The 27,916-nt window shown below is 42.5% G+C and overlaps 2 protein-coding genes across 2 annotated transcripts in view; both read right to left on the reverse strand.

Moving 5' to 3' along the window:
* The window catches only part of LOC121004472 (oocyte zinc finger protein XlCOF22-like), a 1,539,666-nt gene that overhangs the window by 588,308 nt on the left and 923,442 nt on the right, over positions 1-27,916 (reverse strand). The gene's annotated exons all lie outside the window — the stretch shown is intronic.
* The window catches only part of LOC121004267 (zinc finger protein 271-like), a 116,895-nt gene continuing 91,134 nt past the window's right edge, over positions 2,156-27,916 (reverse strand). The window contains exon 6 of the mRNA XM_040436432.1: positions 2,156-2,722. Within this exon, the coding sequence (XP_040292366.1) occupies positions 2,211-2,722 (512 nt within the window). The 3' untranslated portion in view covers positions 2,156-2,210. The remainder of the gene's footprint in view (positions 2,723-27,916) is intronic.

The raw sequence follows: 27,916 nt of genomic DNA on the forward strand, positions 1-27,916 counted from the left end.
CCTGGTTAATTGCTACCTGGGAGGCGCCTGACACACAACACAAACCACAGAAAACACAGAAGAAGAAGAAGAAGAAGAATATCCACAATAGAGTAAAACTTTCCTTCTCAGTGTGAGGTTGTAAGGACCCAAAATTTCAACACCAGTTACTACTCACAGTATGATCATCGTCCAGCAGACAGACAGCCGTGACGTAACGAAATGAAGCAACTAGAGGCAGGCAAGATTGCTTACTTTCTCATGGGGCGACGGTCCCCTCCTCAAGTGCCTTTCGTAATGCCCCGGAGGTCATCTATGTCGACTACCAATGCTTCATTATCAGACCTCACCGGACCAAGACCTAAAGCCGGAAGTGTTAATTTAGGAAAATATTCTGTCAATTATGCAGGTCTGTGTTGTTTTTTTCATGTTGACCATGATGAGGAGCACTTGAGTAGTTGTTAGAAGCACACTGGAGTAATCAATGCCACTAGTGTGCAAATCAGGACCCCAGAAGTGGAGAGTTTCTAAGAAGCTGATGAAGTTGTGCAGTTTCCACTTCCTTGACAGTGTTCTAGGTGTCTATTGACCCCCCTGCCCTTTACCAGAACTTTTTTGAAGCTGATGCAGTTGAAGATAGAGGGGCTAGGGGGAAGTTATATGACTACATAATCTCTTCTAATGCTGCTTTCTGTAACACCTTGTAGAAAGCCATTCAGACAGAACTTGAGACAAAATTATTCCTTTTTTTTTCTTGTTTTTAAAGGTTTAGTGGTCCTTTCATGTCAAATTTTCAGTGTACATGGTGGATATATAGGTGTGATATATAGCTGCATTATCTGGATTCTATTTGCTTGCTATAACAGATATTTATTGGTAACTGCATACATTTCTTAATCATCATTTAGCGCTGTTAATTGCATTACCTTTCTTTTGTACCGTATTTTTCGCCCTATAAGACGCACTTTTTCCTCCCCAAAAATGAGGGGAAAATGCCCCTGCGTCTTATAGGGCGAATGCTGACAGTTTAACATCGCTGGATGCGATGTACGGAGCGGGGGCCGGGGGAGGGACTGGGAGGAGGAGCTAGGGGCCGGCAATAGCGGCGTGGCGGTGCGGTCACTGTACTATAGCCCCGCCCCACCGCTCCGGTATTCTAATATAAAATGTATTATTGAATTAAAAGTTATTAAACATGCCCCCCTCACTCCTAATAGTACCGTATATCCTAATTCCTTCTGTATAATGCCGGCAGGCAGGCCGGGCGGCAGCGTAACTCCCTGATGTCACGTGCCTGCGCCGCCTCCTGCCAGCATTATACAGAAGCAATTAGGATATACGGTACTATTAGGAGTGAGAGGGGCATGTTTAATAACTTTTAATTCAATAATACATTTTATATTTGTATACTGAGGGGGGGCGGGGGGGGCACACGGAATCTGTGGATGGCACAGTTAAAAGGGTGGGGGTCTGTGGATGGCACTGTTATGGGCTGGGGGGGGGTCTGTGGATTGCACTGTTATGGGCTGGGGGGGGGGGTCTGTGGATGGCACATATATAACAGTGCCATCCACAGATCCCCCCCGTAACAGTGCCAGCCACAGATCCCCCCCTGTAACAGTGTCCGTCATCCACAGATCCCCCCATAAGTGTCCGTCATCCACAGATCCCCCCATAAGTGTCCGTCATCCACAGATCCCCCATAACAGTGTCCGTCATCCACAGATCCCCCCATAACAGTGTCCGTCATCCACAGATCCCCCCATAACAGTGTCCGTCATCCACAGATCCCCCCATAACAGTGTCCGTCATGCACAGATCCCCCCATAACAGTGTCCGTCATCCACAGATCCTCCCCTAACAGTGTCCGTCATCCACAGATCCCCCCCATAACAGTGTCCATCATCCACAGATCCCCCCCATAACAGTGTCCGTCATCCACAGATCCTCCCATAACAGTGTCCGTCATCCACAGACCACCATTAGTTCCAAACCCACCAAAAGCACACCTTTTGGTTAAAAAAATTTTTTTTCTTATTTTCCTCCCTAAAAACCTAGGTGCGTCTTATGGGCCGGTGCGTCTTATAGGGTGAAAAATACGGTATGTCGCGTGACCTTTATATAACTGTAACTAATATATATTTGTTCCCTGTATAAGTTTTATGGTGGCAAATAAGAATTGATTTTTGTTTAAAAAATTTGCCACATTCAGAACATGAATATGTCTTCTCTCATGTGTGAATTCTCTGCTGTTTAACAAGATCAGATTTCTGGTGAAAAGATTTCTCACATTCTGAACATGAAAATGGCTTCTTCCCCGTATGAGCTCTGTGATGGTTGACAAGAGTTGATTTCAGAGTAAAACATTTCCCACATTCTGAACATGAAAATGGCTTCTCCCCTGTGTGAATTCTCTGATGTGTAACAAGTGCTGATTTCTGGGTAAAACATTTCCTACATTCAGAACATGAAAATGGCTTCTCCACTGTGTGAATTCTCTGATGTGTAACAAGCGCTGATTTCTGGGTAAAACATTTCCTACATTCAGAACATGAATGTGGTTTCATCCCTGTGTGAATATGCTTATGTTTCAAAAGATTTGATCTGTTTGTACATTCTGAACATGAATATGGCTTCTCTCCTGTGTGAATTATCTGATGTGTAACAAGATGTAATTTCCTGTTAAAACATTTCCCACATTCTGAACATGAAAATGCTTTCTCTCTTGTGTGAGTTCTTTGATGTTCCCCCCTTCTGCAACTTTTATTTTGCTTAACAGTCTGTGATGAATCAGTTGATAGGACCTGTTTGAAAGGATCAGATAACAGATCTTTGCTTCGAATGTCTGAAGGTACCGGTATATCTGTGGCAATGGCATGTTCTTCATATGTATCTTGTGTGATACTTTGATTTTCTAATTTAAAATCTGAAGTCATCAGATGTCCCTCTGAGCTCCTGGTACAGTTATCTGCCAAAAATACAACATCATTTATTATTTTTAACAATATAGCTTGGATGGAAAGTAATAAAAAAATAAAAATTACCTTGGGAGATAAGCAGGGCCCATATAGCCCACCTGGGTTTACAGGGTATGTTCATATTCAACAGATCTCCCAGTCCATTATGGCCAGGCCTGTGGAGAGAAGAATACTTACCCTCTCCAGCCACTGGGTCCTGGCACCTTAGCTCCTCCGCCCTCTTTATTGAACTGTCAACATCCAGTTTGAGACCACTGCAAGCCAATGACTGGCTCCAGCAGTAACCTGCCCACTTTGTGTCACATCCATAGGTCACATAATGCAAGAGAGGCAGGCCACCACTGCAGCCAATGACTGGTTGCAGTGGAAGCAGATTAGATTTTGACACTAGGGGAGCTGAGGGCAGCAGAGGTGGCGGGAGAGCAGACCCAGTGGCTGGGACCCAGTGGCTGGGATCAGGTAAGTATACTTACCTCCACAGGTCTAGCACTAACTGGCAAACCTGTCGAAAGACGCCCAAAAGATGAAAAACCCTTTTACGTCTCTCACAGGATTCAATACAGAAGTTCTTATGACCTGTAAGAACATGGATGCAAACTATGATCCTAAGGATATGCTTGTGAACGCAATGCCCCTTCTTACAAATCAGAGATCAAAAGAAAATAATGCTTTAAGGGCTTCAGGAGACCAATCGTGGATGACCTGCACATTAACAGGGGACACTCTCCATCGCAAACTCATTTCCCCATGAGTCTCTCTCAACTTAAGAGGACTCTTTTGCTCTCAATAAGATTTTTGTTAAATTGAGAAAAAAGAAATGAACAAAGAGTGTAAAAGAGATTCTGAACACTATCATCTCGAAAATCAGCATGAAGTTGCTAAAAATCTAAAAGATAAAGAAGGGTCTCCCGATTGCCAGGTCCCTTTCAATGACACGAAATATACAGGTGAAACTCAAAAAATTAGAATATCGTGCAAAGTTCATTTATTTCAGTAATGCAACTTAAAGGTGAAACTAATATAGGAGATAGACTCATTACATGCAAAGCGAGATATTTCAGCCTTTATTTGTTGTAATTTGGATGATTGACTTACAGCTTATGAAAACCCCAAAGTCACAATCTCAGGGAGCCTCAGGGGGTATGGATTAATTAGCTGACTAGAGTGTGACACTTTGAGCCTAGAATATTGAACCTTATCATAATATTCTAATTTTAAGTTGCTTTACTGAAATAAATGAACGTTTGCATGTATGATAAACTATGAATGAGATGAAAAATCCATAGCCCAAATGCGAACAATGTGATGGTCAACGTGAAAAACTTCAGTAATCATAAAATTTTTTAAAAAAATACACGAGACAGAGAAATTCTGTTTGACAGGGCAAGGCAGTGTAAAAGTGATCATACCTGCCTGTTCCTGTCAATCAAAGTGCAGAGAGTGCGGCAGTTGCAGAGAGAGCAGAGCGCCTAGGTGTAATGGCAATGCCCCCTAGTGTTCCGGAATTTTGGCCGGAGAAAATACTGCAGTATGCTGCAGTATTTTCTGCGACCAAATACCGTAGGAGTGACTGAACTGAAGACATCCTGATGCATACTGAATGGAATGCTTTCCATTCAGAATGCATTAAGATAAAATCAAAGCGTTTTTTTCCCCCCGGTATTGAGCCCCTGTGACGGAACTCAATACCAAAAAACTTTAACGCTAGTGTGAAAGTACCCTTAGGACCATGGGACCAACACGGATACCTTCAACTGCAAAGTGCAGATGCAACCGGTCAGCCAGTGTCATACAGTAGGTACAGATCTGCTAACAGATGCCTTTCAAAGAATTCAACATAAAATTATTGTATCCAGTGAAGGAGTAGAATCGGTGAGAGCTCTTTGCCTTACTTAGTAGTTACTACTCACCTGGGCGGTTATCTGTAGGAATGTCCTCTATACTCTGCTCATCGCCCCTCACATATGTCTCTGTAACATATATAATGTTCAGATCTTCACTCGGATTCACAAGCTGTGAAAGAAATATTGTAAAAGTCATCAGATGGTTGGAGAAGTCGTGTGGAAGGTTTAGAAAATATCATTAGTTGGTAAAACATTCAAAATCAGAGATCTGGCCCAAATATCTGCAAGTCTCCTGCATAAATCCCACCTGGTGTTTCTTTATTCCAAGCACCAGACATTAAATTGTGCCTTACTCAAAATTGCTGTTGCCAAGTTGTGTGCCTTAGGCTGCCCTAAATTGCTTGTGCACCTGTATACATGGAGGCAACACCAGGCCCTGTCTGTATCACAGGAGGAGGGGTTGAGTCAGTCCAGACCCACGCAGAACGTGACGCTGACGTGGTGCTAAGCAATGTGTCACTTAGAGTTGTGCCGTAATGTTGGCTAAAAGGGAACAGAGGAAGTGATAAAAATGGCCAGTTTATTATTAGTGTTGGGCGCGAATATTCGATTCGCTAATATTTATCGCGAATATCGTCACTTTGAGAATTCGTGAATATTTCGAATATAGTGCTATATATATTCGTAATTTCGAATATTCTAGATTTTTTTCTCATCAGTAACCTCCCTTCTTGCTTGTGGGCCAATGAGAAGGCTGCAATGTCTTTGTCTGAGCTTAGCAACATCCCTAGCGACCAATAGGAAAGTTGCCTACCCCTTACTATATAAGAACCTCCCCAGCAGCCCTTGTATGCAGTATTTTGCAGTTCTGAGAGAGACAGCAGTGTTATTGCTGTGCTCTGTGCTTTCCTGTGTCATTACATTAGATAGTTAGTTAGCTTATATATATATATATATATATATATATATATATAATACAGATAGTTAGTGGGAGATAGTCAGTGTAGGTTATATCCTGATATAGTATAGCTGATAGGTTCTGCTGTCCATACAGACATACATAGTGCTGTGATGTCACAAGTTCACAACAATACTTAGTGCACCAATCAGTAATATGTAGTCAGACCTGCTAAAATATGAAGTTGCACGTATTGCGCCAAAACATTCGCATCATTAGTGCCGATTATATTGGAGAACTCTATCTGCATATAAAGCTATTGTAATGTTCTGCCGTACCAACCATTTTCTCCAGTCTCAGGAAACTTCCAGCAGCTTGAAAAATGTAGCTATAGTGACCCACGCCTGTATTTTGCGCGCATTATGCGAATATTACATTGCCGATTTTTCGCGATCAAGAAAATAATCTCGAATTCGTGAATATTCCACCAAATATTCGCAAAATATTGCGATTTCGAATATTGCCCCTGCTGCTCATCACTATTTGTTATCTGTATCTGTATGTGGTCAGACTGCAAGGGATGCCTGAGGACCTCGATCAGAGTGTGAGGGCAGAGCAGGCACAAACAAAGCCATCACTGAGTGCACCAGTGGGCCAGAGACAGAGCGTCAGGAAGCCTGAGTGGAGCGTGTTGCCTTAAGGCCTCATGCACACGGCCGTTGCACACGGCGTGCACCCGGCATCACGGATGAGGACCCATTCACGGGGTCACGGAACGGAACACCGGAAGCACTATGGAGTGCTTCCGTGGAGTTTCTTTCCGTGGTTCCACACCGCAAAAAAATATGACGTCATATTTTTTTGCGGTGCGGACATACCACGGACCCATTCAGGTTGAATGGGTCCGGCCCGCTGCACGGATGTTGCCTGCATTGGGGACTGCAATTGGGGCCCTTGTCATATCATCCCCAGTTTTTTCCCCAGCTTTTATGTGATTCATCTGCACACATTTAAAAAAATGGAAGCAGAATGTGGCAAAACCAACCTCGCCACTGGGTTTTGGAGGGGCCTGGCTGCTGGCCTCTTGCCCCAGGATTATGGGCCCTCTCATCAGCCAGGCCTCATTTGTTCACAAAGGACTTGAACTCACTTGAACTCCTGGTATAAGTCGTGCCATTGTGGGATGTTAAATGTCTGTGTATTGCAAAGGGTTGTGACATTGTATGTTTAAATGGTGATTTCTGTTCTGTTGTCTGCACATGTGTATTGGTGACTTCTCTTTGTCTTGAGAGATAATTGGATTACGCCTCGGGTGTCTCCAGGGCAGAGAGGAGGAAACCATGATGCATTGTGGGGATGTATTGTCTCTGTGTATCCTACAGTGCTGCATATCTGTCCTATGTCAGTCTTCATTCTGGTCCCCTAGGGGCGGGTACACCAGATGGGCTTGGTTGTTTTATACCTCCCTGTGGGCGGTCCTGTATTTGAAACAACTGTAATAAAAACCAGGCTGGGTGTGCCAGCACCTCAGACCACTGCTTGACCCTCAACACGGAGCCTTGTCTCGTTATTGGGGGGATCCGCTGTATGCTGTTAGAGACTGATTGCCAGGAGTGTAAGCTGATTCCTGTTCGTCTGCTAGCAGCTATTCGTGAGGTTCCAGTTTGGAGTGCTACTTTGTATCCAGTTCGGGAGTTTGGTGTTCTGCAGTAGCTGGGCCTGTCTCTCAGAAAAGGGGCATATCGCCTAAACGGATTTTAACCCCTTGTCTGCTGAAACGGTCCGTTACACAGAATATACCCTTTAGTCAATTTAAAAGAGTAAGAAGAAATTGCACACTGAAGGAAGACTTTAAACAACAAAGTCAAATACTATTGACAAGATTCCACGAAAAGGGCTATCCGAAGAAAATAATCACTGCGGCACAGGAGAAGGCAACTGGACTAACACAGTTGGAATGTCAGGAACCTAAACAAGAACAAAACTAATGCTCTGGAGAACGCTCAGTGTAATTTTATCACTACATACAACCAAAAACACAATGTGATCAGATCTATCTCGGACAAGCATTGGCATATTTTAAGGAAGGACACCATTCTCAATAAATTGATCCCAAAAGCACCCCAACTGACGTATAGAAGGGCCTGTACCCTAAAAAACATATTAGCTCCAAGTAAGTTGAAGGGCATTGAGAACAAAAAAAGACACTGGAAATAAGAAGAAACTAAATCGTAGCAGAAGTTGCAGACATTCAAGATGCCTATGTTGTCCAATGATCCACCAAACAGAATGTTTCCAGAACAAAAGTGATGGGACATCTTACCCCATTCTTGGAAAACTGGATTGCAACTCAACTCATGTGATCTATGTACTTGAATGCCAATGCACTCAGATATACGTTGGGAGAAGAATACAAACGCTAAGAAATAGATTGAATAAACACTGATCCAATATCAAAAAACGATATTTGAAACGTCTCAAGACACGCTGCAGACTTTCATGGAGGGAGTTCAATAGGTTTCAGAATCACCCCAATCGAGCAAATACCCATATGTCACCGGGAAGATAGCCAATATATAAGAAGAGGAGAAATGTACTGGATCTTTAAATTGAACAGTCTAAATCCACACGGACTTAATGAGGCGTTTGAAATCAAGTTATAAGCCTCATCCCAATCACCACAATACAGTTACCCTCCATTGCCACAAAAAAATGATTTTCATCAATACCAGCATTTTCATCCTTCAGCTCTTTTTTTTTTCCACTAAGCATTTTATGTATTTATATCCAGTTCTTATCCTTTTTATAGTTATTTATAGTTTTTTTTCCACCCACATTATACATATATAGGCTTCCAGCTTATACCCATGTCCTCCTCTCTCTCTCTCTCTATAATATATATATATATACAGTACAGACCAAAAGTTTGGACACACCTTCTCATTCAAAGAGTTTTCTTTATTTTCATGACTATGAAGGCATCAAAACTATGAATAAACACATGTGGAATTATATACATAACAAACAAGTGTGAAACAACTGAAAATATGTCATCTTCTAGGTTCTTCAAAGTAGCCACCTTTTGCTTTGATTACTGCTTTGCACACTCTTGGCATTCTCTTGATGAGCTTCAAGAGGTAGTCACCTGAAATGGTCTTCCAACAGTCTTGAAGGAGTTCCCAGAGATGCTTAGCACTTGTTGGCCCTTTTGCCTTCACTCTGCGGTCCAGCTCACCCCAAACCATCTCGATTGGGTTCAGGTCCGGTGACTGTGGAGGCCAGGTCATCTGGCGCAGCACCCCATCACTCTCCTTCATGGTCAAATAGCCCTTACTTTCAAAGTTTTCCCAATTTTTCGGCTGACTGACTGACCTTCATTTCTTAAAGTAATGATGGCCACTCGTTTTTCTTTACTTAGCTGCTTTTATCTTGCCATAATACAAATTCTAACAGTCTATTCAGTAGGACTATCAGCTGTGTATCCACCTGACTTCTCCTCAATGCAACTGATGGTCCCAACCCCATTTATAAGGCAAGAAATCCCACTTATTAAACCTGACAGGGCACACCTGTGAAGTGAAAACCATTTCAGGGGACTACCTCTTGAAGCTCATCAAGAGAATGCCAAGAGTGTGCAAAGCAGTAATCAAAGCAAAAGGTGGCTACTTTGAAGAACCTAGAATATGACATATTTTCAGTTGTTTCACATTTGTTTGTTATGTATATAATTCCACATGTGTTAAGTCTTAGTTTTGATGCCTTCAGTGTGAATCTACAATTTTTCATAGACATGAAAATAAAGAAAAGTCTTTGAATGAGAAGGTGTGTCCAAACTTTTGGTCTGTACTGTATATTATATATATATATATATATATATATATATATATATATACACATACACACACACACACACATATATTTATTTAATATATATTTTAACAATAAATTAGGAAGCTCCGATACACTTCTTTTCACCCTACAACTCTTCATATAGGTTATGACACCGAATAGTGACACAGAGTACTTATGTAAGTCTAGACAATATCATTTTACCATATTCAATAGTAATATATTGCATGTTTTTATTTTGTTTTTTTACATATAAAAAAGTTTTTTTTATGTATATTCCTTTTGGTATCATCTCTTATGTATTATATATTTAATTGTACTGTTCACATTACTCATTTTAGTCCCTCATTTTTTCTTTATATATATATATATATAAAAAAGAAAAAAAGATGAGCAGCACACAACTTGCGGAGGTGCAATCCCTTGGGTAGATCACTGACTTGATCCGATAAGTTATACACTGCGTGCAGAATTATTAGGCAAATGAGTATTTTGACCACATCATCCTCTTTATGCATGTTGTCTTACTCCAAGCTGTATAGGCTCGAAAGCCTACTACTAATTAAGCATATTAGGTGATGTGCATCTCTGTAATGAGAAGGGGTGTGGTCTAATGACATCAACACCCTATATTAGGTGTGCATAATTATTAGGCAACTTCCTTTCCTTTGGCAAAATGGGTCAAAAGAAGGACTTGACAGGCTCAGAAAAGTCAAAAATAGTGAGATATCTTGCAGAGGGATGCAGCACTCTTAAAATTGCAAAGCTTCTGAAGCGTGATCATCGAACAATCAAGCGTTTCATTCAAAATAGTCAACAGGGTCGCAAGAAGCGTGTGGAAAAACCATGGTGCAAAATAACTGCCCATGAACTGAGAAAAGTCAAGCGTGCAGCTGCCAAGATGCCACTTGCCACCAGTTTGGCCATATTTCAGAGCTGCAACATCACTGGAGTGCCCAAAAGCACAAGGTGTGCAATACTCAGAGACATGGCCAAGGTAAGAAAGGCTGAAAGACGACCACCACTGAACAAGACACACAAGCTGAAACGTCAAGACTGGGCCAAGAAATATCTCAAGACTGATTTTTCTAAGGTTTTATGGACTGATGAAATGAGAGTGAGTCTTGATGGGCCAGATGGATGGGCCCGTGGCTGGATTGGTAAAGGGCAGAGAGCTCCAGTCCGACTCAGACGCCAGCAAGGTGGAGGTGGAGTACTGGTTTGGGCTGGTATCGTCAAAGATGAGCTTGTGGGGCCTTTTCGGGTTAAGGATGGAGTCAAGCTCAACTCCCAGTCCTACTGCCAGTTTCTGGAAGACACCTTCTTCAAGCAGTGGTACAGGAAGAAGTCTGCATCCTTCAAGAAAAACATGATTTTCATGCAGGACAATGCTCCATCACACGCGTCCAAGTACTCCACAGCGTGGCTGGCAAGAAAGGGTATAAAAGAAGAAAATCTAATGACATGGCCTCCTTGTTCACCTGATCTGAACCCCATTGAGAACCTGTGGTCCATCATCAAATGTGAGATTTACAAGGAGGGAAAACAGTACACCTCTCTGAACAGTGTCTGGAAGGCTGTGGTTGCTGCTGCACGCAATGTTGATGGTGAACAGATCAAAACACTGACAGAATCCATGGATGGCAGGCTTTTGAGTGTCCTTGCAAAGAAAGGTGGCTATATTGGTCACTGATTTGTTTTTGTTTTGTTTTTGAATGTCAGAAATGTATATTTGTGAATGTTGAGATGTTATATTGGTTTCACTGGTAAAAATAAATAATTGAAATGGGTATATATATTTGTTTTTTGTTAAGTTGCCTAATAATTATGCACAGTAATAGTCACCTGCACACACAGATATCCCCCTAAAATAGCTAAAACTAAAAACAAACTAAAAACTACTTCCAAAAATATTCAGCTTTGATATTAATGAGTTTTTTGGGTTCATTGAGAACATGGTTGTTGTTCAATAATAAAATTAATCCTCAAAAATACAACTTGCCTAATAATTCTGCACTCCCTGTATATGTAGAAGAATCCAAGGCAGCACACGAATAACGGTGAAAAAAAATGATGTTTATTCCCCCATGTGCAGACAGCAACGTTTCAGCTCTCTCAATGGAGCCTTTGTCAAGCCATAACAATCAGTGCAAACTCAAGTGTTTAAATAGCATACATGATTACTGTGTGAATTACATGATTATACAAAAAAATTACATAATTATACAAGAATAATCTATGAAAAATTCATCCTGATTACTCAAATAAGTGTCACATACTTGTATTACATCAACTCCACAATTCATATTCATTATTACAATTGTAGTATTTGAACAGTATCCCTAACCCACTTAATTGTGATGTGTATACATAATTCATAATAATTACATTCAGGTGCCTGTGATTGTGTGATATTAAAAACATACAAGGAAAACTCACATACTGGAGGAGAGCAGGAGTCGCACATGCGTCCGGAAATTGCAAACGCGCATGCGCGGAACTTCATCAGTACCGCGAGACCATCAATATTACACAGAGATCAGAGACCCACAACCAAGATGGCCGCACATGAACAGAAACGATCTGCGCATGTCCATTCCCGACCCAGGGCGGAATCAGCATAGCCGGCGTGACAGTCATGTGTCCTATCACAAGATGTAAACAACCAACCACGTCATGGACTATTTAGCGATCATACGCTGCAAATAATATATTAAATCCTCACAAAACAGGGGTCCAGCGGTTTGTTAAAGAGCAGTGGCATATACCACCTATATATATTACCACCTCATCCCAATATTCAACAGGACATTTTACTCACGTCCAAGTGGTTCATACATACAGATGACGATCTCTCAAGCCCGCAGTCTTCAACCGAACCTCGATCGGAGACCCCGGGCTTGTGCGGCAGCTGCAGGCATGGATGCCACCTGTCAGGGGCCCCAAGCCACAGCTGTCCCAGGGAGAGATACATCAAAACAACCATTCAATACACATATCTCATGTCACCGCCCCTGATCCGTACACCTGTCAGTCGGGAAAGATCACGCCCAAGATCGCCATCAGACCACGCCCCCTCCCCGGTCCCAGGTCTCAGAAATCTGATCATACAAAATATAGCATTATACAAATATATAGACATAATCACTGAGAATTGCCGATCGATCCTGCCTTCATCCAGTATGTCCAGAGATAATCCAATTGTAAAGCTTAGTTTCATATTGAATCTCTTCCCCTGAGTCAGATGTTACGTGTGGCTAGGATAGTTGGGGAAGGTCCAGTGAGGGACCAACGTTTATGTGAAATGGCCAGTAAATTTAAGGTGAGGGGTTACCCTAACAAGCTCGTTGCAGATAGCATCCAGAAGACAAAAGTGAGGATGAGAGATGGTGACCTGGCAAGATCTAAAAAGTCTATATCTAGAATACCTCTGGTTACTGATTATTGTAATAGTAGTCCACAGGTGTCGTCCATTGTCAGGAAACACTGGTCAATTTTGGCCAGTGGTTTTGATAAGGTTGAGGAATTTAAGGTCCCCCACTGAGTTCGTTCCGAAGAAGACGGAATTTGGGTGACAAACTAGTTAGAGCTGATGTGGGTTCTAGCAGGACTGACTGTGCCACTTACTTTGGCTCGTCTCGGAAGGGCTGTTACCCGTGTCACGGGTGTGTGAACTGCCCATATATGTTGAAGGGAGAGTCATTCCTTAATCCAACAAATGGGAAGACAGTGCATATTAAACAGTATCTGACATGTGACTCAACCTATGCTGTTTATCTACTATCATGTCCTTGTGGACTATGGTATGTTGGAGAAACAACCTGGGATGTCAAAACCAGATTAAATCAGCACAGATATACCATCAGAAAGAAGAGATTGGATTTACCTGTGCCTAAACACTTCACAGAAGCAGGCCCTATTGAGCGAGATTTAAAATTTAGGATTCTAGAACAAGTGCTCTTACCCAGACGGGGTGGGGACAGGACTACACGTCTCAAAAGAAGAGAGCTCTATTGGATTTTTGAGCTGCAGACTCTCAAACCAATGGGGCTCAATGTGGATTTTAGGGTGATTTGATTCTTTCAGTCTTGTTTTATTTCCCTATCCTTCTGCGTATTGTATGTCATGAATGTGGGTGACCCTTTTCTTCCTTTTTTCTGTTTTGTCTTGTGACCTATATGTATTGGGGTTCTGAGAAATTCTACTTACCTCGGGAGTAAGGCTGTATTTAAGTGCAAGCATTTAATAATAGTGAAAAATAACATTGTTTTCTTTATTTTTTATATAGATCAATATGAAACTAAGCTTTACAATTGGATTATCTCTGGACATACTGGATGAAGGCAGGATCGATCGGCAATTCTCAGTGATTATGTCTATATATTTGTATAATGCTATATTTTGTATGATCAGATTTCTGAGACCTGGGACCGGGGAGGGGGCGTGGTCTGATGGCGATCTTGGGCGTGATCTTTCCCGACTGACAGGTGTACGGATCAGGGGCGGTGACATGAGATATGTGTATTGAATGGTTGTTTTGATGTATCTCTCCCTGGGACAGCTGTGGCTTGGGGCCCCTGACAGGTGGCATCCATGCCTGCAGCTGCCGCACAAGCCCGGGGTCTCCGATCGAGGTTCGGTTGAAGACTGCGGGCTTGAGAGATCGTCATCTGTATGTATGAACCACTTGGACGTGAGTAAAATGTCCTGTTGAATATTGGGATGAGGTGGTAATATATATAGGTGGTATATGCCACTGCTCTTTAACAAACCGCTGGACCCCTGTTTTGTGAGGATTTAATATATTATTTGCAGCGTATGATCGCTAAATAGTCCATGACGTGGTTGGTTGTTTACATCTTGTGATAGGACACATGACTGTCACGCCGGCTATGCTGATTCCGCCCTGGGTCGGGAATGGACATGCGCAGATCGTTTCTGTTCAGGTGCGGCCATCTTGGTTGTGGGTCTCTGATCTCTGTGTAATATTGATGGTCTCGCGGTACTGATGAAGTTCCGCGCATGCGCGTTTGCAATTTCCGGACGCCGTGCGACTCCTGCTCTCCTCCAGTATGTGAGTTTTCCTTGTATGTTTTTAATATCACACAATCACAGGCACCTGAATGTAATTATTATGAATTATGTATACACATCACAATTAAGTGGGTTAGGGATACTGTTCAAATACTACAATTGTAATAATGAATATGAATTGTGGAGTTGATGTAATACAAGTATGTGACACTTATTTGAGTAATCAGGATGAATTTTTCATAGATTATTCTTGTATAATTATGTAATTTTTTTGTATAATCATGTAATTCACACAGTAATCATGTATGCTATTTAAACACTTGAGTTTGCACTGATTGTTATGGCTTGACAAAGGCTCCATTGAGAGAGCTGAAACGTTGCTGTCTGCACATGGGGGAATAAACATCATTTTTTTTCACCGTTATTCGTGTGCTGCCTTGGATTCTTCTACATATATATATATATATATATATATATATAGAGAGAGAGAGAGAGCAAAAGAGTTCAGTGGCAGCACCGTCAAAGAAAAAAATGCGGGTGCAGCTGGCCCAGCGTGGATGAAAGCCAATCCAAATAGACAGAAATAACAAAAAGGGCAGCACTCCAGAAAGTAAAAGAAGAAAAAATCTTTAATTACCCATACGGGACAAGCGACGTTTCGGCTCAATGTGTGAGCCTTTCTCAAGCTAAGTGTACAGACAAACTACTGGGTATATATGCCAGTGAGAGTGAATACAATCAATGTGCAATCCAGGTGTGCTCAATCATAACAATTGAGATAATCAAAATACAAAATACAGTGCATATGACATAATCACAATGGGTCACATGATAAAAATCAGTGCATAATCATATGGTGAATAATCGATTAAAAAATTCATATAACATACAATAAAAATGTGCAAATACATAAGAATACTGCATGATTATCAATCATACAGTAAGTGGTGTCAGCTGTATATGCTGATAAAGTGCTGAGTGCTTACTGCGTGGGTCAGGCAGACGGAGGGTGAAGGAGGATGCAAAACACTGACGGCTGTCATGGAACATGCGGTTTCGGCGTGCCTGTAGTGTGACTGCGCATGTCACAATGACGTATGTAGCATACTTCCGGGTTACGATGTGCTTGTGGTACTGCAAATGCGCATTGGCCTTCTGATGTCTCTTGCGCCATCTTGAATCAGGGCATATTGCCTGCAATGCCAGGGACCTCTGTTGGTAACAGCCGATGTATAACAAATAAGGTGAGGGCACATCATAGTGCTCCTATAGCCTATACTGGTGGCTGAGTGAGTGCAGAAACGGGACGCAACAAAATCAAAGCTGCAGCCCACATCCGTGATCCCAGATCCACTGCGCACCCACACGTTAGTGTGAGGTCACACTGTATCTGCGAACAATGCCCACTCATTACCACCCCATAGGGGAGGGATCTCCTCATATACACCTCTAATGTAAACAACAGACTGTGGTCACAGAGGCACCAAAAAGCATCTACAAGCATAAGAATGCACTGACAAAGAAAGACTATCATTGTATAGGCTTGCCGTCCACATTTACAGCCTCATATCTCCTCACTCCATGCTCCGTGGCCCACCTACCGCACACTAGGAAAAAAGAAAAAAAAGAAAACAAAAGAAAAGGAGAGAAAAAAAGGAGAATAAGTATATTGTGTATACAAATGAATAATAAAAAGGAACATGTTTTTTTGTCTTGTACAAAAATCTCACAATATACACAGTGAGGTCAACACCATAATGTACAGCATGGAGGCAAACCACAAACCCTAACCCACCCCAATCCTGTAGTCCACATTTAGACCACAGGGTATGAGGGAATTAAAGGTGTGAATCCACCTCAACTCCCGTCTATTAAGAAGATTAGCCCTGTTGCCACCTCTTCTGGGCATAGGTATAAAATCAATAATACAACAAAATATATATACAGTACAGACCAAAAGTTTGGACACAGCTTCTCATTCAAAGAGTTTTCTTTATTTTCATGACTATGAAGGCATCAAAACTATGAATTAACACATGTGGAATTATATACATAACAAACAAGTGTGAAACAACTGAAAATATGTCATATTCTAGGTTCTTCAAAGTAGCCACCTTTTGCTTTGATTACTGCGTTGCACACTCTTGGCATTCTCTTGATGAGCTTTAAGAGGTAGTCACCTGAAATGGTCTTCCAACAGTCTTGAAGGAGTTCCCAGAGATGCTTAGCACTTGTTGGCCCTTTTGCCTTCACTCTGCGGTCCAGCTCACCCCAAACCATCTCGATTGGGTTCAGGTCCGGTGACTGTGGAGGCCAGGTCATTTGGCGCAGCACCCCATCACTCTCCTTCATGGTCAAATAGCCCTTACTTTCAAAGTTTCCCCAATTTTTCGGCTGACTGACTGACCTTCATTTCTTAAAATAATGATGGCCACTCGTTTTTCTTTACTTAGCTGCTTTTTTCTTGCCATAATACAAATTCTAACAGTCTATTCAGTAGGACTATCAGCTGTGTATCCACCTGACTTCTCCTCAACGCCACTGATGGTCCCAACCCCATTTATAAGGCAAGAAATCCCACTTATTACACCTGACAGGGCACACCTATGAAGTGAAAACCATTTCAGGGGACTACCTCTTGAAGGTCATCAAGAGAATGCCAAGAGTGTGCAAAGCAGTAATCAAAGCAAAAGGTGGCTACTTTGAAGAACCTAGAATATGACATATATTTTCAGTTGTTTCACACTTGTTTGTTATGTATATAATTCCACATGTGTTAATTCATAGTTTTGATGCCTTCAGTGTGAATCTACAATTTTTCTGGCAGAGTCGTGGTGCCCGTGTCCAGGGTATGAATGCCCACTCACAATATGAAACAAAGGACCGGCAATTCACTGATGAACAAATCTGTGGCTTTATTGAAGCATGGAGGAAACAGCGCTGTTTCCTCCATGCTTCAATAAAGCCACAGATTTGTTCATCAGTGAAGTGCCGGTCCTTTGTTTCATATCTTTGAATGAGAAGGTGTGTCCAAACTTTTGGTCTGTACTAATATATATATATATATATATATATATATATATACATATACACATATACATATACATACACAGTCAGGTCCATAAATATTGGGACATCAACACAATTCTAACATTTTTGGCTCTATACACCACCACAATGGATTTGAAATTAAACGAACAAGATGTGCTTTAACTGCAGACTGTCAGCTTTAATTTGAGAGTATTTACATCAAAATCAGGTGAACGGTGTAGGAATTACAACAGTTTGCATATGTGCCTCCCACTTCTTAACCTCTTCAGGACACATGACGTACCGGTACGTCATGATGTCCTGGTACTTAAGGACACATGACGTACCGGTACGTCATGTGTTGTTCCGATCACTGCCGCCTGGCCGACTGTGATCGGAACAAGGTGCCTGCTCAAATCATTAAGCAGGCACCTCGGCTAAATGCGCGGGGGGGGGGGGTCCCGTGACCCCCCATGTCGGCGATCGCAACAAACCGCAGGTCAATTCAGACCTGCGGTTTGTTGCGCTTTCAGCAGTTTCTGATCCCCGCGGTCCCCGACCGTGGGGATCAGAAACTTGATATGCCTAAAATATAGTTTTATTCAACCCCCCTCTGCACCCCCGAATGATTTTATGGTGGCGGGAGGTGCAGGGGGAGGGTTGCGGGCAGTGCGGGAGGCGGGATCGCGATCCCCCGCCCGACTCCCCTTGAATAATCGTTGGTGGCCAGTGGGTATACCAGGGTGGCACATTGCTGACACCCTGGTATAAACGGCTGACATTTGTGATGCGATGTCAGCCGTTTAACCCTTTCCATACCGCGGTCCGTACGGACCGATGTATGGAAAAGGTTAACAGCTCAAGGAGCTCCCTCCCTCTCCCATAGGGGGGCTGCTGTGCATTTGCAGCCCCCTGATGGAGAGGGAGAGAGCCCCCAGACAGCCCCCCTCCTTACCCTTCCCCGTCTGCGCAGTTATGGCCACTACTGAGCAGACGGGGAAGGTTCCCATGGCAACAGGACGCCTTCTCAGGCATACTGCTGTCCATGGTGCTAAACAGATCTGTGGTAAAGGCATAGATCTGTTCAGACAAAGTGTAAGTAAAATACAGTACAGTACACTATATATTGTACTGTACTGTATTATACAGACATCAGACCTACTGGATCTTCAAGAACCAAGTGGGTCTGGGTCAAAAAAAAAGTGAAAAGAAGTGAAAAAAAAGTAAAAAAGTCAAAAAACACATTTATCACTGATTAAAAATGAAAAAAATAAAATTCCCTACACATTTTTGGTATCGCCGCGTCCGAAACGACCTGATCTATAAAACGATCATGTTACTTTACCTGAACGGTGAACGCCATAAAAATAAAAAATTAAAAACTATGATGAAATTGAAATTTTGCCCACCTTACTTCCCAAAAAAGGTAATAAAAGTGATCCAAAAAGTCGCATGTACGCCAAAATTGTAACAATCAGTCATCTCATCCCGCAAAAATCATACCCTACCCAAGATAATCGCCCAAAAACTGAAAAAACTATGGCTCTTAGACTATGGAAACACTAAAACATGATTTTTTTGTTTCAAAAATGAAATCATTGTGTAAAACTTACATAAATAAAAAAAAAGTATACATATTAGGTATTGCCGCGTCCGTATCGACCGGCTCTATAAAAATATCACATGACCTAACCCCTCAGGTGACCACCGTAAAAATATAAAAATAAAAACGGTGTAAAAAAAGCCATTTTTTGTCATCTTTAGTCACATAAAGTGTAATAGCAAGCGATCAAAAAGTCATATTTACCCCAAAATAGTGCCAATCTAACCGTCATCTCATCCCGCAAAAAATGAGACCCAACTTAAGATAATCGCCCAAAAACTGAAAAAACTATGGCTCTTAGACTATGGAGACACTAAAACTTTTTTTTGTTTTAAAAATGAAATCATTGTGTAAAACTTACATAAATAAAATAAAAAATTGTATACATATTAGGTATCGCCGCGTCCGTGACAACCTGCTCTATAAAATTTCCACATGATCTAACCTGTCAGATGAATGTTGTAAATAACAAAAAAAAAAAAACGTTGCCAAAAAAGCTATTTTTTGTTACCTTGCCGCACAAAAAGTGTAATATAGAGCAACCAAAAATCATATGTACCCTAAACTAGTACCAACAAAACTGCCACCCTATCCCATAGTTTCTAACATGGGGTCACTTTTTTGGAGTTTCTACTCTAGGGGTGCATCAGGGGGGCTTCAAATGGGACATGGTGTCAAAAAAAACAGTCCAGCAAAATCTGCCTTCCAAAAACCGTATGGCATTCCTTTCCTTCTGAGCCCTGCCGTGTGCCCGTATAGCAGTTTACGACCACATATGGGGTGTTTCTGTAAACGACAGAATCAGGGCCATAAATAATGAGTTTTGTTTGGCTATTAACCCTTGCTTTGTAACTGGAAAAAATATATTAAAATGGAAAATCTGCCAAAAAAGTGAAATTTTGAAATTGTATCTCTATTTTCCATTAAATCTTGTGCAACACCTAAAGGGTTAACAAAGTTTGTAAAATCAGTTTTGAATACCTTGAAGGGTGTTGTTTCTTAGATGGGGTCACTTTTATGGAGTTTCTACTCTAGGGGTGCATCAGGGGGCTTCAAATGGGACATGGTGTCAAAAGAAACAGTCCAGCAAAACCTGCCTTCCAAAAACCAAACGGCGCACCTTTCACTCTACGCCCCGCTGTGTGGCCGTACAGTAGTTTACGGCCACATATGGGGTGTTTCTGTAAACTGCAGAGTCAGGGCAATAAAGATACAGTCTTGTTTGGCTGTTAACCCTTGCTTTGTTAGTGGAAAAAATGGGTTAAAATGGAAAATTAGGCAATAAAAATGAAATTCTCAAATTTCATCCCCATTTGCCAATAAATCTTGTGCAACACCTAAAGGGTTAACGAAGTTTGTAAAATCAATTTTGAATACCTTGAGGGGTGTAGTTTATAGAATGGGTTCATATTTGGGTGGTTTCTATTATGTAAGCCTCGCAAAGTGACTTCAGAGCTGTAGTGGTCCCTAAAAATTGGGTTTTTGTAAATTTCCGAAAAATTTCAAGATTTGCTTCTAAACTTCTAAGCCTTGTAACATCCCCAAAAAATAAAATATCATTCCCAAAATAATTCAAACATGAAGTAGACATATGGGGAATGTAAAGTCATCACAAATTTCAGGGGTATTACTATGTATTACAGAAGTAGAGAAACTGAAACTTTGAAATTTGCTAATTTTTCCCAATTTTTGGTAAAATAGGTATTTGTTTATGCAAAAAAAAAAATTTTTTGGACTTCATTTTACCAGTGTCATGAAGTTGTCACGGATGGTGTACAGGAAACAATATGATACAAATAACAAACGATGACTAACTGGATCCACAACTAAGGAACATAAAGGGAGACCCCTGCAATCAACCTGCCGCTCTCCCTTAATGCTCAGCCTATGCGACCACTCTAAAGCGCATATCCACGTACCTCGGCTAACTTAACCTGAAGGCCCTACAATAGTGAGGGGACACGACCACCGGCTCCCTACACAGACACGGAGGGAGTCAGGGTCACCTGGATCCAGACAACAGAAAATCATAAATACTAAAACAGCACTTATCTGCAAACGACTGTGAACTGCGAACTGGTAGCTGGGAGCTGGGAGCTAAAGACAGCATGCACACTCAATCCAGGAAGTTGTATCAGCCACACCCAACTACCTTATGGGGGAGAATATAAAGGGAGGTAATGAGTCTGACTGCATGACAGCTGAGATAGCCTAACGAGGTGAGGAACAGAAACCAAAACAAAAGAAACTCAAGGGGGAGGATCTGAACGGCTCCTGTCAGAGCTTCTCAGCTGTCTGGTTGTGACAGTACCCCTCCCTCTAGGAGTGGACTCCGGACACTCAGGGCCCACCTTCTCAGGATGGGACCTATGGAAAGCCCTGATGAGGCGAGAGGCCTTAATGTCCGTCACTGGGAGCCACATCCTCTCCTCAGGACCATAACCCTCCCAATGAACGAGGTACTGGAGGGAACCGCGGACAAGACGAGAATCCACAATCCTAGAGACCTGAAATTCAAGATTCCCATCAACCATAATCGGAGGAGGAGGCAAAGGTGAGGGTACAATAGGTTGAACATAAGGTTTCAATAAGGACTTATGGAAAACATTATGGATCTTCCAAGTCTGAGGAAGATCAAGACGGTAGGCAACAGGATTGATGACAGACAGGATCTTGTAAGGCCCAATAAACCTAGGACCCAACTTCCAGGAGGGAACCTTCAATTTGATATTCTTGGTAGACAGCCACACCAAATCACCAACATTCAGGTCCGGACCAGGCATACGTCTCTTATCCGCCACACGCTTATATCTCTCACTCATATTCTTTAGATTATCCTGAATCTTTTGCCAAATAGATGACAAAGACGAGGAGAATCTGTCCTCATCAGGTAAACCAGAAGAGCCCTCTCCAGAAAAAGTCCCAAACTGCGGATGAAACCCATATGCACCAAAAAATGGTGACTTATCAGAGGACTCCTGACGACGGTTATTTAAAGCAAACTCAGCAAGGGACAAAAACGAACACCAATCCTCCTGATTCTCCGCCACAAAACAGCGCAGATATGTCTCCAGATTCTGATTGACACGCTCTGTCTGGCCATTCGACTGCGGATGGAAAGCAGAAGAGAATGACAAGCGAACCCCCAAGCGAGAACAGAAAGCCTTCCAGAATCTGGAAACAAACTGCGTGCCCCTATCAGAGACTATGTCTGAAGGAATCCCATGCAATTTGACAATGTGGTCAACAAATGCCTGCGCCAGCGTCTTAGCATTGGGCAAACCGGGAAAAGGGATAAAGTGCACCATTTTGCTAAAACGGTCCACCACCACCAGAATCACAGACTTCCCCGAGGAACGAGGCAAGTCCGTTATGAAGTCCATGGACAGATGTGTCCAAGGACGGGAAGGAATGGGCAAAGGAAGGAGAGGACCTGATGGCCGTGAGTGAGGGACCTTGGCACGAGCGCAAGTCTCGCAAGCTGCCACAAAACCCTCAACCGACTTACGAAGCGCAGGCCACCAGAATCTCCGAGCAATGAGATCCAGTGTGGCTCTTGTCCCCGGGTGCCCAGCAAGGACCGTATCATGGTGTTCTTTAAAAATCTTGTGTCTCAAAGCGAGAGGCACAAACAACCTCCCAGGAGGACAAAGATCAGGAGCTTCTGACTGGGCTACCTGCACCTCTGCCTCCAATTCAGGAAAAAGAGCAGAGACCACCACACCTTCAGCTAAAATGGGACCCGGGTCTTCAAAATTCCCACCTCCCGGAAAACAACGTGACAGAGCATCTGCCTTCACATTCTTAACCCCAGGGCGGAACGTAACAACAAAATTAAATCTTGAAAAGAACAAAGACCATCTGGCCTGTCTCGGGTTCAGACGCTTGGCTGACTCCAAGTAGGCCAGATTTTTATGGTCAGTAAACACGGTAATAGGGTGTCTGGCTCCCTCTAGCCAATGGCGCCATTCCTCAAAAGCCAACTTGATGGCCAACAATTCCCTATCTCCCACATCATAATTTCTCTCTGCGGAGGAGAGCTTCTTTGAGAAAAAGGCACACGGTTGCCATTTGGCAGGAGAGGAACCCTGAGACAAGACCGCCCCCACCCCTACCTCAGAAGCATCAACCTCAACTATGAAGGGTAAGGAAACATCAGGTTGTACTAGGATGGGAGCGGAAGCAAAACTCTCCTTGATATTAGAAAAGGCCTTACGCGCCTCTACCGACCAGGAAGAAAAGTCTACCCCCTTTCTGGTCATATCCGTGAGTGGTTTAACAACAGAGGAATAATTCAAAATAAATTTCCTGTAATAATTAGCAAAGCCCAAAAAACGCATCAGCGCCTTCTGATTCTCAGGAAGCTCCCACTCAAGCACAGCGCGGACCTTCTCGGGGTCCATGCGAAAACCAGAAGCGGAGACAAGAAACCCCAGAAATTGGATCTCCGGAACCGCAAACACACACTTTTCCAGTTTCGCGTATAATTTATTCTCCCGCAGGATGAGTAAGACCTGACATAAGTGTTCCTTATGAGTTTTGAAATCAGGAGAAAAAATCAAAATATCATCCAAATACACTAATACAAATTTTCCCATTAAATGATAAAAAATGTTGTTGACGAAATGCTGAAAAACGGCTGGGGCATTCATCAAACCGAAAGGCATAACTAAATTCTCAAAATGGCCCTCAGGGGTATTGAAAGCCGTCTTCCATTCGTCTCCTTCTCTGACCCTAACCAGGTTGTATGCCCCTCTTAGGTCTAATTTGGAAAAGACTTTCGCCCCAACAACCTGGTTAAACAAATCTGGGATTAAAGGAAGCGGATACGGATCACGAATAGTGATACTGTTCAGCTCCCTGAAATCCAGACAAGGTCTTAAAGAACCATCTTTTTTCTTAACAAAGAAAAAACCAGCGGCAACAGGTGACTTTGAGGGTCGTATGTGTCCTTTTCTCAGACTCTCAGAGATATAAGCACGCATCGCGACCCTCTCAGGTTGGGAAAGATTGTATAAACGAGATTTAGGCAGCTTGGCACCTGGGATGAGATCAATAGGGCAATCATACTCCCTGTGCGGAGGCAAATCCTGAACTCCACTCTCAGAGAAAACATCCAAAAATTCAGAGAGGAAAGGTGGTACAGTTTTAGTAGAAACCTCAGAAATAGATGTTATGAGGCAATTCTCTCTGCAAAAGTCACTCCAACCATTTATTTGCCTCGCTGGCCAATCAATGGTGGGGTTATGTTTAGAGAGCCTGGGTAGCCCCAACACTAGAGGAGTAGGCAAACCGCTAAGGACGAAACATGACACATCCTCAACATGAGTATCATTCACAATTAAACGGATATTGTGAACTATGCCCTTTAATGATTTCTGAGAAAGTGGAGCTGAATCAATAGAAAAAACAGGAATATTTTTTCGCAAAGTGCATACCTGGAAACCATGAGTTATTGCAAATTGGTTATCAATGAGGTTAACAGCTGCTCCACTATCCACAAAAATCTCACAAAAAATGCTCTTGCTCTCTAGCGCCACCCTAGCAGGCAGGACAAAACGGGAACTACAAGCAAAAGACAATTCTTCAATTTCCGCCTCAACCCTGCCAATAGTAACAGACGGAATATTCTTAAAAGATTTCTTCCTTTTTGTCTCTTTATTACTCCCAGAAAACTGCCTGAATCTCCTAGAGGGACAAACATTTGCCAGATGATTTATACCTCCACAACAAAAGCAAACCCTGCCCTGCGGGCTGAATCCTCTATTGTCAGAGGCAATCAACCCCAGCTGCATGGGCTCCTGCTCAGAAGGGGCTGACAGCGACTGAGACCCCTGTGCACAGAATGACACCGGTGCACTGTCCCGGGACTGAGCATGACAAGAAGGAGAAATCTCTCCTATTTCTCTAAGACGCCTGTCAATACGAACAGCCTGAGACATAGCAGAATTCAAGGAGGTAGGTCTTTCATGAAAGGCAAATGCATCTTTCAATCCCTCAGAAAGACCATAGCAAAATTGACTTCGGAGTGCAGCATCATTCCAACCCGTATCTGCTGCCCATCTCCGAAATTCTGAGCAGTATATCTCTGCGGATTGTTTACCCTGGCATAACAGACGTAGTCTAGACTCAGCCAGAGCAATACGATCCGGATCATCATATATCTGACCCAGGGCTAAAAAGAATTCATCCACTGAACGGAGGGGTTGTGCCCCCTCCGGCAGCGAAAAGGCCCAGGACTGAGCATTACCCCTGAGCAGCGATATAATGATGCCCACCCTTCGTTCTTCATCACCGGAAGAGTGGGGAAGAAGGCGAAAATGGAGTTTGCAAGCCTCTCTAAAAACGTACAAAATTCTCACTACCCCCGGAAAACGTATCCGGGAGCGAAATCTTAGGCTCAGCACAAACTCCATAAACGCAAGCTGAACCGGTCACTTGAAACTGAGAAAAAGTCTTACGGAGATCAGCTACCTCCAATGAAAGACCCTGGAAGCGTTCAGCCAAAAGTGAAACCGGATCCATGCTTGAGACGGTTTCGGTGGCTGATAATGTCACGGATGGTGTACAGGAAACAATATGATACAAATAACAAACGATGACTAACTGGATCCACAACTAAGGAACATAAAGGGAGACCCCTGCAATCAACCTGCCGCTCTCCCTTAATGCTCAGCCTATGCGACCACTCTAAAGGTGAATGGGCGCATATCCACGTACCTCGGCTAACTTAACCTGAAGGCCCTACAATAGTGAGGGGACACGACCACCGGCTCCCTACACAGACACGGAGGGAGTCAGGGTCACCTGGATCCAGACAACAGAAAATCATAAATACTAAAACAGCACTTATCTGCAAACGACTGTGAACTGCGAACTGGTAGCTGGGAGCTAAAGACAGCATGCACACTCAATCCAGGAAGTTGTATCAGCCACACCCAACTACCTTATGGGGGAGAATATAAAGGGAGGTAATGAGTCTGACTGCATGACAGCTGAGATAGCCTAACGAGGTGAGGAACAGAAACCAAAACAAAAGAAACTCAAGGGGGAGGATCTGAACGGCTCCTGTCAGAGCTTCTCAGCTGTCTGGTTGTGACAGAAGTACAATATGTGACGAAAAAACAAGGGAAAGAGTATCTGTGGATCACTCCAGCTAGACAATGTGGAACAGGTGCTCTTGGTCTGAGTGGCCCACCCAGCCACTGAAGGCAATGGAAAACTATGTAAAGATAGACCAGGCACTCTATATATGTGACCAACAGACGAGATATTTATTATAAAATCAGTTATCTAAAATCATATAAAATAACAGCATACAGTATCAGCATAAAAGTGTAGCACTAAAATATCAATGGTAGCAATCAGACATAAATATCATATATAGTATCAAAATAGCAGCAACAAGTAGCAAATAGCAGCAAAAAATGTATCAAAAAGCAATGGTGATTTAAAGTCCATCCACATAAACCGCAGATACAGATTGTGTATTCCTCTTTAACTGCAGCAGGGGATATGGCGCTAGTTAGAGGCCAAATATGAAAACTATCAAAGTCTTTCCTCAAAATGAATTTCCCACGTTCCGGGTCAAAGTATCTTATGTTTTTTACAGTTCCACTCCTGGCTAATTTTATTTGCCCATATATAAGTCGCCAGTCTTTGCAATATCACGGAGAGAGAAAAAGGTACAATGCGGTAAGCAAGGTGGCGTCCCACCTAGTTGTAATTACTCATTCAGTGTTACCTTGCTCTTATTCATCTCCCGTTTCTTAATGCCGACTCAGCGATCTGTCTTGAGGTGAATATCAGCTGACTCTGTGTCCAGTATCGTCAGCAAATTCCGTTCCAGGAACTTAAATCAAATCCAAAGGGGACTCTCTGCCAGCATGCCGATGCAAGGTGTAACCCATACGCGTTTCGGGGACGTGGCCCCTTCCTCAGTGGTAACCTTGCTCTGTTCCCCCTCCTCCTTTTATACTCCAGATTAGGGTAAGGATCAAAAGCTGTGCCGGAATCATGGTAACTTTCAGATAGATATAAAACCCGGATTTTCATGGTATAACTCCCATCTATTTCCTATGCGGTTTTTATTATCGGGTTGCATTTTTTTGATACGTTTCGTAGCTGCTTACATAGAATGTCAGACACATTTATTGTTATATACACATATATTTATTTTAACTCTAATATGTGCTAGAATAATCACTTATTCATAAATGCGGCCATACATATAATCTAAACTTCTTTGAAATATATGTTAAAAATATACATTAAAACAACCATTTCAGCTAGAAAGTTAAAAGAGTGTGACGAAAAAACTATCTCAGAATGGCCTGGATAAGTCAAAGCGTTTTAAAGTTATCACCACTTAAAGTGACACTGGTCAGATTTGCAAAAAATGGCCTGGTCCTTAAGGTGAAATAAGGCTGTGTCCCAAAGGGGTTAAGGGACCAAAAGTATTGGGAAAATTGGCTTCTCGGCTGTTTCATGGCCAGGTGTGTGTTACTCCCTCATTATCCCAATTACAATGAGCAGATAAAAGGTCCAGAGTTCATTTCAAGTGTGCTATTTGCATTTGGAATCTGTTGCTGTCAACTCTCAAGATGAGATCTAAAGAGCTGTCACTATCAGTGAAGCAAGCCATCATTATGCTGAAAAAACACAACAAACCCATCAGAGAGATAGCAAAAACATTAGGCGT

The sequence above is a fragment of the Bufo bufo genome, chromosome 6 (genome assembly GCF_905171765.1).
Source record: "Bufo bufo chromosome 6, aBufBuf1.1, whole genome shotgun sequence".
Taxonomy (NCBI): domain Eukaryota; kingdom Metazoa; phylum Chordata; class Amphibia; order Anura; family Bufonidae; genus Bufo; species Bufo bufo.